At 61.9% G+C, this 19,240-nt stretch overlaps 1 protein-coding gene across 1 annotated transcript; it reads left to right on the forward strand.

Moving 5' to 3' along the window:
- The first annotated feature begins 23 nt into the window (after nucleotides 1–23).
- On the forward strand, nucleotides 24–13,521 carry LOC308058670 (carbonic anhydrase 15-like). Its single transcript, XM_080374834.1, has 8 exons — nucleotides 24–5,466; nucleotides 7,204–7,239; nucleotides 8,922–9,092; nucleotides 9,276–9,436; nucleotides 10,170–10,262; nucleotides 10,624–10,690; nucleotides 10,897–11,063; nucleotides 11,700–13,521. Exons 1-8 carry the CDS (start codon nucleotides 5,400–5,402, stop codon nucleotides 11,916–11,918), a joined length of 981 nt encoding a protein of 326 aa, XP_080230960.1. The 5' UTR covers nucleotides 24–5,399; the 3' UTR covers nucleotides 11,919–13,521.
- Nucleotides 13,522–19,240: the final 5,719 nt, after the last annotated feature.

Genomic DNA, 19,240 nt, shown 5'->3' on the forward strand with positions numbered 1-19,240 from the left:
CAAAAAGATCAATAAATGCATTTAACTTCAAGCAGGGAGGCTGCTGGGGTCCCTCTGTGTACAAATTCCAGTGGAATTTATCTGTATTAGTGTAACTTTAAGAAAGTTGGTTTTATACCCAAAAAGTTGAAGTGCAGCCTGTTCCTGCTGTGCTCCCCAAACCTGTGGGAAGATGCTGAGCCCCAGGCAGGAGGGTCAGTCAGGTGGTTGTGCTGGATGGGAGGGGGGTGGTCCAGACCCCCAGCTCCCGGTGTGGGGCAGCAGGCTACCGGCAATGAACAGTTGGTGGCTGCTGTGAAATCAGAGGGGGGACGGTGTTGGCACTGAGCCATGCTGCCTCTGGGTGCCCAGCAGGCACTGGGGAGGCTGGTGGAGAGGCCTGATGCAAGGTCCCACTGGCCTTCCCTCTTCAGCTATTCCAAAATTTGAGCTCCAAACTTTACATTGGATTTCTGGAGGAAGGTTTTGGGTACCTCCACCCTTTCCTTCATTGTGTGTTACACCTCCTGTGTGGTAGGGGGGCTGGCGGGAGTGTGCTGGGGTGACGGTGCTGGGGTGGCAGGAGGAGCTTTGGTTGGTAGTGTGTTCTGGGTGTGCAGGGGCTTTCCCATCCGGCGCCAGCCCCAGCTGACCTGCGGGGCGATGCACTGCACGTGGCATTTCTGCTTGGACCAGCCCGGGCTGCCGTACATCACAGGCAGGGAGGCGAGCTGGGGTGTGTGGTGGAGGGGGGGCTCTCCTGCCCCTGTCCCCTCCGCCGAGCTGCGAGGTGGTGCTGCCTCTCCAGAAAGAGCCTGTAACACTCAATTATTTAACAAAGCTGGCTGATAGCGGGGAATACCCTCCTGAAAGAACTTGCTGGATAAATCAGCCTCTTCAAACAGCTGTGCAGGCTTGTGGCTGGAGCTGGCAGGCTGGTGGCGTACGGGTGGCGCGATAGCAGGTCTGAGGCGAACGGTCGCATCTCTTCTGTCCAGGCGAGGTGTGTTCGGCGGTGCTGCTGGGTGTTTGCTGTGGAAGTCACCTCTTGAGTGGTATGTACTTCGAGTGACGTGACTGGAGACTCTAAACGTTGGTGTGGGCAGTGTGCTGGCTGGAGGACCTTTTGCAGTGGGCAAAGCTGTGCTGCTGGCACCTACCTGCCCCTGGAGCCGGCTGGGCAGTGGGTGCAGGGCTGCGGAGCCCCTGTGTCCTTGCCCCTGGCCTGCAGACAGCCCTGTGCGTGGCCTGCAGTAGGAGTGCTGCAATCAAGCGCTGCAATCACATTTTCCAGAGCCAAGCAGAGTCAAATCCACTTTACCTGGGGGAATTAGCTGAAAAATTAACAACTGATCTCCTGGTCCCAGCCTGCCGTGAGAGGGGCTGGGTGTGGGTGCAGGGGAAGAGTGGCAGCTCCGTTCTGCACGGTCCAGACCTGGCCCCGGTGTCGCCTGCCCATGCTCCGGGCTGGGAGCTCAGGTGCTGGAAACGTTCACTCATTTCTTGATGAGTTGCCGGGCTCACAGTGTTCGTTGCGAGTGCTGCGGCACAAGTCCCCGCAGCATGGCTGGGTTGTCCCTGTGCCCCGCTCGTGGCCGCAGGATGCGTTCATCGCTGAAAGCCGTCCAGCGTGCAGTGTCATCGTCACCACGGGTGCCGCAGAGGGCTCCGCTCTCCCTTTCCTGTGCCCGCAGAGGGCAGCTGTCGCCGCAGCTGCCTCCGTCACTGCTGGACCCGAACCAGCGCAGCCCCCAGGACCCAGCACCTCGCCTCTCATCTCTGGGAGATGCCGAGATGCCGGTTCAGCCGAGGGCGATAGGATGCAGCCCACCCTTCGCTGCTGGTCTTGGGGGGACAAATGCCTCTCTATAGCAGCTGCCTGAGGCTGTGAGCACTCGGAGGGGCTCAGTCTGGCAGGGACCGCGTGGGGCTCTGCTGGTGCTGCAAGACCCTGTGCAGATACAACTTGCCTTTCCTTCCTGCCCTGTTGTTGCCTGGGGTCGGGGGCGATGCTGCAGCCAGGAGTGCCTGGAGCACAGCCAGCGCTCTCGGGGCTCACCACTGCTCCCCAGGGACATGGGGGCGGGGGGGGGGCAGCGGCTGTCAGCATTGACATTTGGATGCTGTGGCAGGGGCATTGCTGGTCAGCCTTCAGCTGTAAGCTTTTACCAGCTTAAAATGCATTTTCCTGGGAGGGTAACTGGTAGCCATGCTTAGTGCGGCATGTCCAGGGCGCTCAGCCCCTGAGAGGATGCCAGGGACGTGGGGACACAGGTTGGACGCGTGTAGGGGCCACGTGCTGGCAATGACCCCGGGGGGTGCCAGGCTGTGGGGGGGAGATGTCACAGACCCCGGCAGTGGTGGGGGCATGGGATGAATGAAGGGGCTGTGCAGTGGCGTGTGGCCAGTGCACACTTGCCAGCCACAGTGCTTCCTTTGTGCCGGCACCGGCAGTGGGCTTCTGCTGTGCTCCCTGCTCTGCTCCCGGCTTTCTGCCTGGGCTAGCAGCAGTTTATTATGGAGATCAAAGATATTCATGGAAAATCAGAAGTGGATGGAGTATTTATTGCCAGTGAACTTCACTGTCCCACTGTACTTGCTTCTCTGGATGCCTACAACCCTTTGTGGACCTATCCCTGGGTGATGCGAACCACACTCTGGCAGCTCAAGCCTTTGTCTTGTCACTGTCCCCGTCAACCCAGGACACTGGCCAGGCTCCCAGGTGGCAGCGCGGGATTTACCTCCAGGAGTTGTTCTTGGCACCTCCACTGCGTGCTGGTACAGTGCTTGCTGACGGTGCACGTGGTGGGGGTTCCCAGCAGGGTGGCACCATGCCCACGACTGATCGATGGCTGCAGCTTAAGTAACTATTTTTATTTTTCAGCGGTATTTTTTCCCCTGCTATGGCTCTTGCCCTTTGTGCTGTGACTACGTGCATCTGCAGGGATTCACCCACCTCCCGGCTCTATGGCAGTAGGATGATGGATGTGGTCTCTCCCTAGGAGGACAGCACAGAGCTGTAGGATCGGCTGTGAGCTCACCACCACCACCGCGGCAAGTACAGAGCAGCTCTTTTAAGGTTTGATCTGGTTCCTATAGAAACTGGAGGTTGCTCCTGCCTGGTGCCTGTGCCAGCAGCCAGTGGTGCACCCCAGGGAGCAGGGCAGCTGGGGATGGGAGGGAGCAGGGTACGGCACAGCACCTCAGTGCTGCCGCTGCCTTTCCCTGTGCCTTGTAGCCCCCCTCTGCTTCCTTGCTCCACTCCTGCCCCGTGGCAGGGCCATGCTGAGCCCCACCATGGCTCTGCAGCCCCCTCCAGCCACACAGGGTTCTTGTGGGTCCCTGGGCTGGATGTGCTTCTCCTTGTCCTGGCAGAGCCCTTAGTAGGACAAGGGACTCGCTTCCGTCACATGCTGGGTTGTATGCTGCAGTATGGTGCCGCTGGCGTTCCCAGCCATGCAGTCTCTGTGGTGACACCTCTGCTCTTGCCCTCCTTGCCAAAATCACCACTGGAGAAGCCTGAGAACTTTAAAAGAACGTCCTGGTGGGCACCTCCATCCTGGGCAATGCTCTGGGGGCGAATAACCCAGGGATGGTGGGTCCATCAGCTCCTGAGCCCCAAGGGTCTGCAGTTTCCCCCCCACTGCCTGGCACTATGGGCTGTCCTGTTGCGGGCAGAAGGTGGGGGTGCTTGTGCCACTTGGTGGGCTCACGTCTCCAAGGGAGGTCTCGGTTCCCCCCTGGGTGCTGGAGCAGCTCTTCTCCTCCCCTGCAGCAGGCTGCGGACTCGGTGAGACCCTCCTCCTCGCCTGCCCGCCCTTTATGGATTGCTCCGGAAGGATGATCGCAGCCCTCTGCAAACTACCTCATCCCCGGAGCAGGGGCCAAGCATCAACCATGGCACAAATCCAGAGCAGCCTGGGGGAGCCCTGCACTGCTGCCCTCTTCTGTGCCCCGCACCCGTGCCCAAACACATGGGTCCGTGCTGCCCAGGCACCTGCCTGGGGCTGGCTCTGCCCAGCAGGGGGACGAAGATGCTGTGAAGAGACCCCACCGAGCACATGTCCCACCGGGTGTGTTGTCCCCTCGTAGCATGTGGCAGCCAAGCAGCTCCACTGAGCCGGAGCCCGTTGCTGGCCAAGCTGGCAGCAGGAGGCTTCTTCCCACTGCCCTTGTGCTGCTGCCGGGTTTGCTCATCCTGGCAGGCATCGCTCCCGGCCAGGGCCCAGTGCCGGCAAGAGGAGCTGCGGGCTGGGCCCTGTGGCCTCCTTTCACTGCTGCCTGAAGATGGCAAGAGATATTTTAGGAGAACGTGACAACACTCTGCTCCTGTGTTTTCACCCCCTTCCCACCTGCCCACTGTGAGAGCTCAGCTCTGCTGGCAAGGCGCTGGCTCCCGTGGAACCTGCCAGGATGGGTGCAATGGGGCCAGCATGCGCTGCTTCTTTGTTGAGGAGCTGAATACCTGGACCCACCAGCATGGGGTGCTTGCACCAGGCTCTTGTGATGCCCAGGTGGGTGCTGAGCTCCTGCCCCAGTGCTGCCCACCTGCCTGGGCCAGCTGGAGGGGAAAGGGCTGAATCCTATCCCACCAGTGTGCTGCTCCTTGGTGACTCAGGGGATCCCCTACAGCATGGCTGTGGAGACCACCTGTGCCCTGCGGATGGGGTGCTGTGGGTGCCTGCTGGGCTTTGCCCAGGGAGGGGCTTCTGTTGGCAGGGATGAGCTGGACTCAGCCCGTGGTCCCCATGGCACTGCCTGCCCCTCATCAGGTCCCCAACGGGAGCATGGGGGATGGCAGGACCCGCTGCTGGCTGGGGGGTTGCCAAAGCTGGGGGTGGGGGTAAGGCTGTCCCATGGCATGTGCCTGCAAGGAGTGGGGAGGGGATGGGGCAGAGCTGGTGCCCCCAGCCCCTTCTGACTACTGACAGCCTCCCTGGGGCCCATCTGTGGCCCCACAGCACCGTGCACGGGGGCAGGATGGGGCACAGCGGGGATGCTGCTGAGCCCCCGCTTTGGGAACGGAGAGCAGGATGGCACAGGGGGGGCCCCCCCTCCCCCCTCCGCGGGGAGCGGGCCCGTGCTGCACCCGGGGGCATTTCCAGCCCCCCCCTCCCCTGCCTTGTCCCTGCCGCCTGCCCTTGGGCTGGCATCCCGGGCAGGGGCCTGGCACAGCACAGAGGGGCTGGCTGGGGGCCGGGCCGCTCCCCCGCTCCCTCCTAGCAGCCGAGGAGTTAAAAACTCAGCCCTTGTGATGAATATTTAACAGCAGTGCACAGGCTGGAGCGGAGGATTTCTGCGGGCTGCCGGGCGCTGCCAGCGCTGCCTCCCGCCCAGCCCCGCCGCCGGCCCGGGCGCACTGCGGAGGACGGGGCGTCGCGGCGGGGCCGCTGCCCACCGGTGCCCGTCCCTGCTCCAGCATGGGGACACAGGGGCTGGGGATAACTTTTCTGACTTTGCCTCTCGTCGTGCGAGCAGCCGCGGGAGGTGAGATGCGCCGCCTTCCCGCCCTCCTCCCGGGGCACCTGGGGTGGCCGGAGGGGACACGGCGGGTCCCCACGGTGGGAGAGGACCGGGGTCGGGGGCTGCGGGGCTGTGGTCGCCTGTGCCAGCCCTGGTTATCCCCTCCCCTTTCCCCCGTGCTGGGGGGTGATGTAGGGCCGGGGTGCTGGGGGCAGCTGCACCAGCAGGGCTGGAGGTAGGGACTGGGGCACCTGGCCTGGCCCAGGAGCCGTCCCCTGCCCTCGTCCCCTGCCCTCCCGCCATCCTCCTCCCCACTAGTGGATGTCCCTGCTGTGCCACTAGGCTTGGGGAGGTCCCAGCCCACCCTGGGCTATCTGACTTGGCAGGAGGTGTCCAGGCCAGCCAGGGTCCCCTTGGGGCATTTGGGTCTTGGGCTTCAGCTCATCCGCCCCACAGCCCTGCACCACTGGGAACCACTAAGGAAGATGAAAGCTCTGAGCAAACTGGGGCTGCTCTCCTGGGACTGAGGCACTGGGGTGCTCACCTGCGTTTGGGTCAGGCTGGTGGCAGCAAGCGCTACCCTGGCTCCTGGCAGAAGATGCTCGAGGTCGGGTGAGGGCTGGTGGATGTGGCTCTGGGGGTCTCCCAGGAACTCGGCTTCCCCTTGGACAGGAAGGAAAGCCCGAGGTCCCTGCCCTGGGGACCCTCTGCGTCCTGCACCATCCCAGCTCTCCTCTGGGGCCGGTGTCTCCTGTACTGCTTTAGTAAGGATTTGGATGCGGTGCTGCAGCCTGGGGCCACGAGCAGCACAGGTGGAGGCAGGCAGGGCTGCCTTTGTCCCGATGGTCTGAGCGGCTGCGGCTGGCATGAGAACATGGCTTGGCTCGCCTGCAGCCGGCCCACTGGCACAGTCCCTTGGTCATCAGCAGAGACTACTCATGTAGGCTGGCCCCAAGCAGCTCCAGGTTTCTCTGTACCTCCTGCCAGGAGCAGGACAGGGAGCTGAGCAGGGAAGGGCTGTGCTTCCTGGCTCCCATTGCAGAGCTGATGGCCCTGGGTGGATGTGCAGACAGCAGGAGCCAGGTTCTGGCTTCCTCAGCATCCCACCAGCATCTCCTCAGCATTCCCTGCGTCTGCTGCTCCAGCACCCAGCATCGAGTGCATGGTTGCTGTGGCCACCTCGAGTGCGGGAAGCAGTGCTGGTGGGAGTTCGGTAGCCCTGAGTGACGGGGTAAGCCGTCGTCCCTGAAGCATGGGCACAGGCCTGCCCACCGCCATCCCCTGCCTGCTACAGCCCCCCGCAACCGCATTCTGCTGCCAGTCCACCCACGGGAGCCACGGGAAGCACCAGGGGAGGGCTGCGGCAGCCCCCCACTCAGCTCCCTGCTCACCCAGGGCTGCTGGGGGGTGGGCAAGGCATCTGGTGTGGGACGAGGGGCTGCCTCGGCTCCCCAGGGTGGGTAAGGGGGGGATGGCCTCACAGCAGCTGGGGAAGGAGCCCCGCAAGCAGCGAGGTTTGGCCGCCTTGGAGAGGATTGGAGTGATGCTGAGGGAGGTTTCCCTGTGGAGCGGCCGGGGGAGGCAGGGAGAGTGTGAAAACACCAGCGCCAAGAATAACCAGGATGAAAACAAGTGCCAGCAGGACCCCCAGCTGCAATGAGGAGTGTCCCCGTTGTTGGGGGGCTGGGCATGGCTGCGGGTGGGTTTGGGGAGTGGGTGCTTGGCTCCGTTGCCTGCCCTGAGCTCTCCTCTCTCCCGCAGGGCAGTGGTGTTATGACTCGCAGGACCCCAAATGCGGTGAGTGGCGCCACGCGCGGGATGGGGTGTGCTGGGGCTGTGCAGGGCTCAGGCCCCCACATCTCCCCACAGCCTGGCTGTGGGCACCCTGAGCAGCATCAGTGAGGCTGCAGTCAGGAGCATGGCTTGGAAAAGGGCAAATTCCCCCATATCACACCAAGGTAGGTGGTTAGAGGAGCCCCGCTTCCAGGCGTGCTGGTGTAGAGACTGGAGACAGGTGCCTGAGCCCCTTGGAGCAGCTTGGCCCCGGTCTCCCACCCCAGCCAGGTCTGGGTGCTCCTGGGGCAGCCTTACTCCCTTTCACCTGAAGCAAATTAAATCCTGGATTTAAAATATGGATTAGCAACCCCAGCGAGGCACAGGCATCGAGGGGGCTGGGGGCACAGGGGCCCGGCTCGAGGACGGACGGCTCCGTTTGGGCAGGTGGTAAGCCCTGCCTGCCCGTGCTGGGGAAGGGAAGCATGGCTGGGGGCACTTTGTCTCAAAGCATGCAAATAGCTTGTAAAAGGTTAATTAAGGATCAACGAGCATTTAATCAGCTGTTACAGCCCAACTGTTTTATAGGTCTTGGGTTTACATGCCCCGTGCCCAGCTGCCGTGGCATATTGGCCGTGGCTGGTGCATGTAAATCGCTGGGCTCCACTTATCCCTGCCGGACCAGCGCTTGGTGTTACCAGCGATTTAATGTCACCAGGCCGGCGGCGAGGGCAGGTTTTGGCAGGGAAGCAGGGCCGGTGGGAAGCGGCTCGGGCAGCATGGAGCCGGCCATGTGCCCACACCAGGGCCACGGGGAGCGGTCCCTTAATGAAGGCACAGGGTAATTTGTGGTGCCACCCAGCAGCACCATGCTGGGGAGCTGGGGAGGCAGCGGCATGGCCAGGCTGTGGATCCCAGGGTTTCCAGGCAAAAAGCTGCCTGGACTAACAAGAAAAGAAGGGAAGGAGACAGGGCTTAAGCCTGGGGGGCAGGAGGTGGGAGTGAGCATGGGCCTGGGGTTTTGTCTGACCAAGAGGAAGGTAGGTAAGTGTGACAGCTGAGCAGGGGACAGCTCCCCCAGAGCCTGGTTGTAGCCAAAGGCTGCCCCGCCACAGGGTGTGCTGGAGTAGAGCCTGTGGTGCCTGGGGGGGAATGCCCTGAGCTCCCCCAGGACCGGGGGTGCCCTGGGTGAACAGGGCTGGTGACATCGGGGGAGCTCCCGTTCCCTGGGTGGAACTGCAGCCCAGCTGCTGGCAGTGCCCACTGCTGATGCTGACACCCCAGGCAGCCTGGGCTGCCCCTGGGCCACCAGGGGAAGGAGCAGGGTGTCACGGCAGCCATACCAGGGGCTGTGGTGTGGGGGGGCGGGGACTGGTGCGGCCCCACAGCAGGCGTTTCTTGCAGGGACAGTCAGAAGGGGCTGGCAGAAAATCCTGCCCTTCACTAGCGGCAGTCTGGAGGGATGGATGATGCTGCCAGGCTAAATATAGTCCCTGGCCCCGTGAGGAAATCCTGCTGAATTATGGATGAGGCTGCAATAAGCCCCCACTCATCAATAGGGGGGAAGGTTGGCCGGGCAGGAGGGTGGCTTCCATGGGATGCAAGCAAGCACATTGAGGCTGGCGGGGCCAGCCTCGGCCCTGTGTCCTCCCTGGGGTAGTAGTGGCTGGGTGGCTGCCCGCGGTGCCCCTGCTCCTCCTCTGCAGGCCCCAGCCACTGGAAAGAGCTGAAAGCCATGTGTGGCGGTGACAAGCAGTCCCCCGTGAACATCGACAGGCGCCGGCTGCAGCGGGACGGTGGCCTTGGGGACATCCTTTTTGAGGGCTACGACCAGGCTCCCCCGGGCAAGTGGAGGCTGGCAAACGATGGGCACACAGGTGCGTGCTGCAGGTGGGCACCCTCCCCTGCCCCGGCTCCTCGGGCACCATCCCAGCCAGGGCTCAGCTCCACCACCGCTTTGTGTTAGCACGGGGATGAAGCCTGGGGAGAATGAGCCCAGGTGGGCCAGGGCTGTCCCGCATCCAAACTCTCAGCCTTACCCTGTCCTGCTTCCCTCGCAGTGATGCTGAGCCTGGTGAGTGAGTCGGCCTCTGAGCACATCGCCATCAGCGGCGGGGGCCTCCCCGGCAGGTACCGTGCCCTGCAGCTCCACTTCCACTGGGGCAGCCCAGCCGGGAATGGCTCTGAGCACACCCTCGACGGACGCCAGCTCCCCATGGAGGTAGGCGAGAAAAAGCACCCATTGCCCTGTCTGGGTGGCCCCTGAGTCCTTGGTGTGATAGGACAGCATGCTGCTGCTGCGTCCCGAGGGTGCCATGCAGTGGGGTGCCAGGGCTCTGCGGTGTGGCACTGTCGAGTCTGGCTGTGCTCGCCATCAATCACTGCAGCCTTGTGCTGGTGCTGGGGTACAAGCAGCCACTGCGCAGGGCACCTGAGTGGTTAAAAAGCAGCTGATGTGAGACTCAAGGTCTTTCTTTATCGTGTGTGGGCTAAGCTGCCTTGTTGGAGGCCCTCAGCGGCGTTTGGAGGGCTCTGCACCCTGCTGGGACCGCACGCTGAGTCAGTGAATGCAAGCAAGAGTGTGCAGGAGCATGCTGTGCCAAGCGCACTGGGATCCTTCTGGGTGAAAAAGGCTCTGTGCCTCTAAAATATTAATTGTCTGCCAGAGGAGAGCAAAATTTATGTATTGTGGCTGGCAGGCTCCCCGGGACTGCTGGTCCACTTTCTGCACCCCCTTCAAAGGATGCTTGCTTCATGGGGGTGCTTTGATCCTCCGAGCAGCCTCTCTGCAGGAGCGCCCGTGGGACCTGGGACTGGGAGGGCTTTTCTGGGGGGTGGTTGGCTCAGCATCTGGCCGCCCCAGGCTGGCCAGGTTGATCTGTGGGTGAGTGCCCCTCTGCCAGGGGTCAGCTGGGGGTGGTTGCCCACCCTTGGCCCCTCCGTGCTTTCCCCAGCTGCACATTGTCCACATCAATGTCAAGTACCGGACGCTGGCAGAGGCCAAGGGTCATCCCAACGGGCTGGCTGTCCTCGGCTTCTTCTTCCAGGTGGGTTTGTGGGGAGTCACACTGCTGGTGGGTTGGGGGGGGGGGGGGGGGGCACCCCAGGATCAGGCTGCTTGCAGTGCAGCTTGGGGAGCATTGCACAGCTGCCCCGAGGGAGTGAGGGTGGGCGGGAAGGCTGGGTGAAGGCCAGGAGGTGCTGCGGAACCTCAGTGGCAAAAGGTGCCATGATTCCCCACCAGCTTTGCTCAAGGGGGTGCTGCCTGGGAGCTCCTTCCCGCTGCCCCTCTGCGGCGATGTGGGGCTGGGGGTGGCTCTGCCTGCGGATGCTCAGTGGTGCAGGATGACCCAGCTCTGCCCTGCCCGGGCTCTGCCCTGCCCCAGCTGCTTGCTTCCCCCTCTGCAGGTCTCTGAAACCCCTAACACCAACTACAACACCATTGTGGCAGGGCTGAGGAATGTCTCCCATGCTGGTGAGTCCCCTCCTCGTCAGGGCAGGGGTGGAATGGGGAGAGACCCCAGTGTGGGAGGGCAGGGGTGTGCCCCAGTGGGTTGGGTAGGGGGGGACCTGCTAGACCGTGGGGCTATCTGGCTGAAGGGAAACCGCTGAGGGTGGCCCTGCTGTCCCTGCTACATCCCCGGCACGGGGTGGGCTGAGTGCTCACATCTTGCCCTGCAGGGGACTCTGTGGATTTGGCCTCCACCTTCCGCCTGAGCACCCTGCTGCCGCATGCTGGCTGGCTCTCCAGGTACTACCGCTACCAGGGCTCCCTCACCACCCCTGACTGCAGCGAGGTCGTCGTCTGGACTGTCTTTGAGGAGCCAGTGGAGATCGGCCGGGAGCAGGTACTGGCATGCACAGCCCCGTGTCCAAAACGCCGGACCCCCCGGGTGGCCCCTCTACTTGCCCTTCCTGACCCCTAAGCAGCACAGGGAAAGTCATTTCTGTAATAACGCTCCTGGCAACCAGTTAGTTTTATGGGGGTTAAGTAATGAGGCCATGGCCACATGCCAGCAAGGAGAAATCCCATCCACAGAGCTCTCCTGCCCAGCCTAAGTATTCAGAAGGTGAAATGGGAGTGAACCCATTGGAGCTTGGAAGACGGTCCAAGGAGGTGGGTGGGTGCCTGGGTGGATGGATGGATGAAGTTCTCCTCTGCTGCCCAGGCATCTTAGTAGATGAGTCCTTGAGGGAGTCACGGACCAGCCACTTTGTAAGTGCTCAGCACAGGCACTGAAACACAATTGACTCCTTTAAAACTCAAGACCCCGTCCCTGTAAGGACCTGCCTCATGTACTTACCCTACGGGTCTGGTTTCAGGAAAGCAGCGAGGGGTGGTGGGAGGACTTGTGCCGGTGTGGGGCCACGCCATGGGTCCTGTGCCATCGGCAGTGGGGTAGCACGAGAGGGGACTCGCAAGCGGGGAGGGGCTCGGGGTGCCCAGCAAAGTGCCTGCCCACCCTGCCTCTCCCCCTGCACAGCTGCGGGCGTTCGTCAGCACCCTCCACTTCCCGGCCACCGGCTCCACGCTCCTAAAAATGACCAACAACTTCCGCCCGCCGCAGCCCCTCCGCAGCAGGAAGGTTTTCGCCTCCAGGGCGGCCACGGCCAGTGGTGGGTCCCCACATGGGGGCCACCACCACCTCCTGTCCCCCCTGCTCCTCCTGGGCCTGCTTGGCCCCTTCTCATCAACTCTGTAGGGTCTAGCCCAGCCTTTCAATGGTCTCCGCATGAGCATCGCCCTGCTGCAATGGTGACAGGGAGGTGCTGCGTCTCTTTCATGGGTGAATGGGAAAAAACATAACAAAAAAGCATGTCAGGACCTTGGCTGGTGAAGATTTTGCAAACCTGGATCTTTGCAAGCCTGGAGCTGCCCTGCAATGTCCCTGTACCCAGGTGGTGGCAGCCGCTGGGAGAAGGATGGTCTAGGGGCTGGAATAAAGCCGAGGTTCTTGCCGGCGGCTGTGGGTTGCTGCCTCTTTGGCTCTGTGTCCCTTCAATGTGGCTGGGGCAGGGTACTTGGCACGGGGGTGCGGGGTTAGTGGGGAGGGACCTGGGGGACCGTGTCTGGGTGGCACTTGGGGATACTGGCCCCATGCATGGCCATGCAGGCAGGCATGAGGCTTCCCCTATCCTTCTGGTGCAATAGATCCCCAGGGCCAAATCCTGACCCTGCAAGTGGCTCAGGGTCCTTGCAGTCCCTGTGCTTGCAGACACTGCCCTGCTGCTTTCCCCAGGGTTGGGGCTGGCTGTTGGAGGGACGGGGCTGTCCCCAGGGCCACAGCACTACTCAGTGCTCTGGGGCAGGTCGCAGGGAACCGATGGCTTTTTCCATGGAGCTAATTTTACTCTGGCAGGAATAGCTGCAGCTGCTGGCACTGCTCCTGTGCTGCCTGCTGAGGTGGGGGCAGAGTCAGGGCCCAGACGAATGGGATGGTTCATAATTAATGTGCTGAAGCTCCAGGCATGTTCCTGTCTTCTCCTGAATTATGGGTGTTAGAGCACAGGTTGCTATATGGGAGCAGAGTGAGGCAGGTTGAGGTTTTCATCATTTCTGGGGAGAAACCGCTGCTCCAGCCCTCCCCCCGCCAACCTGCCCAAGGGGTGGCTGCAGCACCCATGGGTGCAGAGGCCTGAGCATCCTCCTGGCACAAGGCTTGGGTTCCCTCTGAAGCCCACAGGGGGGAAGGGGCATCTTCAGGGGGTGAAGGGGCCCAGCTGAAGGCCCCATGGTCCCTGTGAGGGAGTGCTTGCAGGCCCCTGCAGGTGCCAGGGCTCTATAAAGCCACCCCAGAGCTCAGGTTTGGGGTCTCAGAGCAGCCGCCCTGCTATGGGGAGGGGACAGCAGAGCTGCTGCTCCTGCCTGGGGGTGCCAGGTGCCATGGGGCCTGCAGCGCACACGGGATGCCAAGCACGGGATGCTGCGTGGGGATGCCGAGCAGGGGATGCTGCGTGGGGCTGGCGAGCGTGGGATGCTGTGCAGGGATGCCGAGCGCGGGACGCCACATGCAGCCGCAGCCCCCTGCCACCAGCACGGTGGTGGCCATCGCCCAGTTTGGTAATTCCCGGCCGGCTCCAGCTTGTGCCGGCTGGCGGCAGCAGCCCGCTCAGGGCCCTGCGCTGACCTTCCCCCCCGGACCGTGTGAATCAAGGGGGCTCAGCCCCGGCACCGCCGGCAGCGTGCGGCCACGCTCGCCCCGTGTGCCCCCCGGCAGCCCGGGCTGCCGCCGCCTCAGGGGCTGAGCCCGGCCCCGTGCCCACGGCCGTGTGCCCCCGCAGCCCCGGCCGTGTGCCCCCGCAGCCCGCGCCGTGTCCCCCCGCAGCCCCGGGCGCGCCCAGGAGCCGGGACCCCGCTCCGCTCCGCCCCACCGCCAGCGGGGCAGGGCCGCACGGGACCGCCAGGGGGCGCGCGCCTCCCGCCGCCGGCACCCGTGTGCCCCGGGCCGCTGCACGCCGTGGCCTCGTGCTCCCTGTCACCTTGTGTTCTCGGGCCCCTGTCCCCTGTGTCTTGTGCTCCCTGTCACCTCATGTCCTCGGGCCCCTATCCCCTGTGTCCTCATGCTCCCTGTCCCTTGGGTCCTTGGGCCTTTGTCCCCCCGTCTATACTCATGTTCCCTGTGCCCCCATGTCCTCGTGTTCCCTGTCCCCCTGTGTTCTTGAGCCCTGCTCTCCCATGTCCTCATGCCTTCTGTCCCCCCTGTCCTCAGGCCCTACATGCTGAGTCCTCAGTCCCCTGTCCCCTGTGTCCTCATGCTCCACGTGCCCCTGTGTCCTCATGCTCCCCATCAGTATGTGTTCCTGTGTTCTCTGTGCCCCCATGTCCTCAAGCCCCTGTTAACCTGTGTCCTCATGTTCCCAGTGCCCCCATGCTCCCTGTGTCCCCCCTCTCCACTGTCTTCTGTTTCTCCCCATGTCCCACTGTGCCCCCTGTGTCCCACTGTGTCCTATACCCCTCATCCCCCCATATTCCCCCTGTGTCCTCCATGCTGCCCGTGCCCCATGTCCCTCTATGTCACACTGTTCCCCCTGTTCCCCAGTCCCCTCATGCCCCCTGCCCCACTGCGCAGCCCAGAACCAGCCCCTCATGCCCAGAGGCTACAGGGCAGCTGCCCCACAGGTGTGCCCGGGTCCAGCCCAGGGTGGTCACAGGCCCCGCTGACAAGAGCAGCAGGTTCAGCTGCAGAGCGTGGCGGGACCTGGTCAGCCCTGGTGACCCCCAAATGGCTGCAGCCCCCCAGACTGCTCCAGTGCCAGGCCAGGATGTGAGGGGCACCAGGGCAGTAGGGCCAGATGTTTCTTGCCCAGGAGGTCCATTGAGGGCACAAGGCTGTGGCTCTCCAAGGGCATCAGAGGGCTGAAGGGCTGAACCCTGGGAGCAGACACCTCTGTGCTCAGGGTCCCCATCCCCTGGAAGACCCATCCTGGACAGCCACAGTACCCCTGGCAGAGGACGGCAGTGGCACCAGGCAGGGCCTGGCAGCTGAGGCTGTCTGGGCAGCTGGGCAGCGAGACCACCTCGGGGGCTTGGCACACACTGTGCAGCCTGCTGGCCCCCCAGATCTGGGGAGGTGCTGTGCCTCCTGCTGGGAACGCTGAGCTGCCCTGCTTGCCGGCAAAAAGGACCTGGATACCCCCCACCCACCCCATCCGAGAGCCATTGCTGAAATGGGGCCAAAAAATGGCTCTTCCCGCCTCCCACCCTGCCCGCGACACAGCCGAGCAGCGATGCTCTGGGTGCCACGTGCTAGAAAGTGCATGCCGAGGAAGCGGTGCGCGCTGGGGCTGGGGCTATTCCTGGCTCCCAGCTGGTGTTTGGCCCAAGTGGGCTCTTGTTTTCAGCCAGGCTGTAATTTTTAGCAAAGGCTGTTCCTGAGCAGTGGGCCTGCGGTCAGCACAGCTGCCTGGGCAGAGCACCGGCTCGGCTTGGGGGGCTGGCCATGCGTGTCGGCACCCCCCTGCCCGTGGCCAGCCCGGCAAAATGTCCCCGGCAAAAATGCCCAAAATATGGCAGAAATGCTTAAACCTGGTGTTCTTCCCCTGCTGTGGCTGCAGAGCAGGGGGAAAAGGCTGGGTCTTTGCTGTGGCGCGGGCTGGCAGCGTTTGGTCGGGGTGGGGATGCTGCCAGTGAGGGTGGCACTGGCTGGGGGACAGGACCCAGCCCTGGGGTGCACCCCACATTCCCCTCCAGTCCCCCCTGGCACTGGCTGCAAAAAACTGTGGCACTGGCACTACTCTCCCTGGCAGGCTGTGGAGGGGGAGAAAACCAAATCTGGCGTAAAGTCCTCCCTAACTGGTGGAGTCAAACCCTTCTGCTCCCCACCACATCTCCCTCACACCCCTCCGCCACCATTGCCAGCACCTTGCCATCTCCCTGCCACCAACAGTCCCTACCTAGAAGTTTCTTAACATTTAGCTAAAAAAACCCATCTTGGGAGTCCCAACAAGGGCTGAAATTTAACAACCCTGTTTCTCCAGATGGGCAGTACCAGCCCTGTGATAAAACCTCTCCATCAGTACACGTGCCTGGGGAGACGTGGCAGTTTACACCAAATGTGAGTAGAAAACAAGGGTTTGCTTGATTGCCAGACCAGGGCTGAAGCTCTGCTGGGAGTTTTATTTTATTATCATGCTAAACTTGAGATGATAAATATTTTGAAACAACTGAAAGGTGTTTATTGTTGAGTTGGTTCAGCTGGTTTACAACCTGTTTACAAGCCCAGGCGTTTATCTTTGGGGCTGTTTACCTCTCGCAGGGCTGTGGCTAGGGTTTAGTACACGTCTGAATAAACCCCTGGCAAGGGGTTCGGCCACCCCTCCCCGTGCCTTCCTGCAGGTCGCCAGCTGTGTGCTGTGGCAGTTGCTGTTTTGACAGAGCTATGCAAATATTCTCATCTTCAGAAGCGGGCTTGATTGCTCAGGTTGTGTTTTCAGCCACGTCAGCCTCAAACATTTATTTATTTTGTTTAATTCTCTTTCAATTGCAGGTCAATAAACCTCAGCCTTGGGCTTTCTGGCTGTCCACGGCTGGGGCTTTGACCCAGGGGTGTTTGATAGTATTTTATATTTCATAACTTTTATTTTCCAATGTATAACTTGTATTTTATTCATTTATAACCAGGATTTTGTTTCCCAGATCTGGGGAAATCTGCCCTATATTGTGGGAGTCTGGAGGCTGCCTCATACATCTTGCAGCAGGTCAGACTAACAGACAAGCTCAGCTAAGGGGCTGCCTGGCAGGAGGCAGGGACTGATTAGTTTAATTCGGTTAATGAGAGAGGATTCAGGGTGACCTGGCAGTGGGGTGGCAGCAGGAGGGACAGAGCCCTGAGCTGAGCAGTGTCAGGGTCAGCCCTAGTTCTGAATCCCACACGTGTGGGGTGAGCAGTGCCCAGCCTGGGGGGCCTGGGCGCGCTCTGGGAGCATTGCAGGGGGGCAGGGGGTGTGTGGGTGTGCGCACACATGTGCCAGTGTGTGTGCACGTATGTGTGTGTGCACGTATGTGTGTGTGCAGCAGCTGGGACACCCCACACCAGGGCAGGGACCACTCTGTTAGGCGAGACCCTGCTGGGGAGGGCCCTGCCAGGGACCCTCCAGGAGACAGGAGGGGTGACCCTGGGTTGGGGGCATGCACCCTGCTGTGGTACTCAGCCCTGCCAGCCTTGGCAACAGCCCCCAGTGCAGTGGGTCTCTGCCCTCCACCCATCCCACCCCTCCAACAACTCTGGGCAGCTTCAGGCTGCCCCAAAACCTGTCCCCCAGCCACGGTGGCTGGTGGCCCTACAAGGTGACAGCCTGGTGAGGCAGGGGCAAAGCTTGCCACAGCAAAGAGCCGGCGACCATCTCGAGGCTGAGCTGACTTTGGCTCAGCTGCGTGGCACTCACTCGCCTTCACACGTCAGCACCCACTGGAGACAGTTTCGCTTCCTTTTTTTGGGCCCCCTTTCGAGTTGCTGGTTGGAGACTGTGGCGGGCAAGGAGTAAAATTAGCTAGGGGATGCCCCGCGGCCGCACAGCTGCATGGTGGTGCTGGCTGGGGGGGCGGGAGGGGGCAGAGCTGGCGTGGCACAGCCTGGACTCTGCACGGCCTTTCCCCCAGCCCTGTAGAGAAGGTGATGCGGTGGATGTTGGGATGGGGTTCAGAAGCCACCAGCCACCCTGCTGGGTGCTTGGGGGCTGCACCCCCCCTAGCTCAGGCACAGCAGAGGCCATCAGGTATCACCCGAGCTTGGCACTGCTACAGAGCCAAAGCAGGAGAACTGGTGCCACCCTCCCACAGCTGCCCCGGTGGGTCTGGCTGTCCCGCTCCCCCCAGCCAGAGCTGGGCTATTCTTGGCCCCAGCTCTTGCTTTCGAGTTTCAGCCCTGCTGCCTCCAGGAACAGTGGCTGTTTGGGTGGTTGCAGCTGCTGCGGGGAGGGCGGGTGGGACGCCCCCATCCCCTCCGCCACGTCACCCGTGTCTCTCCAGACAAGGTGTTTCATCAGCCCCAGGTGCACTCGCTCTGCTCCCACCACATCCCCACAAAGGGAGACCCCAAATCCTCCTGGCACGAGATGCTGGGGCTTGCTATGGCCTGGGAAAATCACTGAGTGATGTGCAAAAGAAAGAAAAGCAAGCCCAGGCTGGTTTTCAGGGACAAACCTGGCCAGAGATGTCCCCTGTGAAGGGGCTTCAGCACGACCACCCCCAAGTGCAAGGCCACGGGTGCGGGAGCTGCCCTCACCCCAGGACGGGGACTGGGGACCAGAGCAGAGCTTTGCCTGCCAGGGCTGGGGGTGCTGTTTTGGGGCAAGGGTTGCAAGAGCTCTGCCTCCATCCCTGCATCCCTCCCTCTGGTCCTGGCTGTGGGACCCCTCTGAGCCCAAAGCATTTGAACCACCAGGGTTTGTTAAAACCCCTCTTGAAAGCCTTGCTAAGCCCTCCCCTGCAAGCCTCAGCTTGGGAGCACAGCTCTTGCCAAGCCCTGTCCCCACCGTGGGACCCCGCTGCCTCTCTGCAGCTAATTAAAGCCTTTCTGAAGCGTCTCATTTACTAAATTAGATCCCCCTCATTTTTAAATTAATGGTGAGCTGGGAAAACAAAAAAAGATAAATGACTGTTTGAAATTGCAGCATAGGAGATGGCAGAGCGAGAGCTGCAGCTGGGGAGAGGCACGGGTTTCGGTTTCACTCAGCACATTTGCTCACCAGAAAACCCCACTAAGGGTGGCGGCGGGAGCAGGGTGGGCCTCTTCTTCCCAGGCACCACATCCCTCCCTGCTGGGGTCTGGATTGGGCCCCACATCCTAGTGTGATTCCCAGCAATGGCTCTCCAGCCCTGCTGAAGGTCTGTTGTGGGTAAAACTGGCTGGAAATTTGCCATGCTGCAGGTGGTGAGGGAGTATGGGGGCCCTGGGGGGGGCCAGGGCCACTGATCTATAATTCAGCAGGTTTTTCCTTGCCAGTTGTTGCTTACGGAAAGGATTTAGCAAAATCTTCTAATCAATAATTAGTGAGGTTTCCTACCCCCAGAGTCGGAGCTGTGCCTGGGCTCTGCTTGCCCAGACCTGAGCCGAAGCCAGACCCCAGCTCATGGCCCGGCAGCGCCTGCCCCAAACTGAGCTCGTGAAAAGTTCTGTCCGCTGTCCTGTGACCAAGGGACAGGCTTTACCCATGGGGCATCGAGACGGACTTCAAGCCCTGTGGAAAGTGTTGCTCTGCTACCCCTCTCCCCTCCAGCCACCCCCCAAAAATGTGGCATTTAGCAGGGTAACACCTGGCAGCATGGCTGGGGTGGGGGCTCCTTTGTTACCCATCACTCACTGCAGCCTCAATCACTGCTTAAGGGTGTGATTTGCCAACAACTGAAATCAATAATTAGTGAGGCCTGAGCTTTCTCAGTGGGAAAAAAGGCAAGCATCCTTCCTGGCAGCAGCTCTCTGTCCTTGGGGTATTTTTGGCTGGCAGAAACCCAGGCAGCTGCTTTCCTCTACAAAAGCCCCGGCAGCACCATGAGGCTGGGGATGAGGGTGCTGTGGGCAGGGGT

Source organism: Falco punctatus (genome assembly GCF_963210335.1).
Source record: "Falco punctatus genome assembly, chromosome: 1".
NCBI classification, from domain to species: domain Eukaryota; kingdom Metazoa; phylum Chordata; class Aves; order Falconiformes; family Falconidae; genus Falco; species Falco punctatus.

Coding starts and splice junctions, on each gene's coding strand:
- LOC308058670 (XM_080374834.1), top strand. CDS start 5,400: ATGGGGACACAGGGGCTGGGGATAACTTTTCTGACTTTGCCTCTCGTC. Junction 9,093..9,275: donor GGCAAACGATGGGCACACAG/GTGCGTGCTGCA, acceptor CTTCCCTCGCAG/TGATGCTGAGCCTGGTGAGT. Junction 9,437..10,169: donor GACGCCAGCTCCCCATGGAG/GTAGGCGAGAAA, acceptor TGCTTTCCCCAG/CTGCACATTGTCCACATCAA.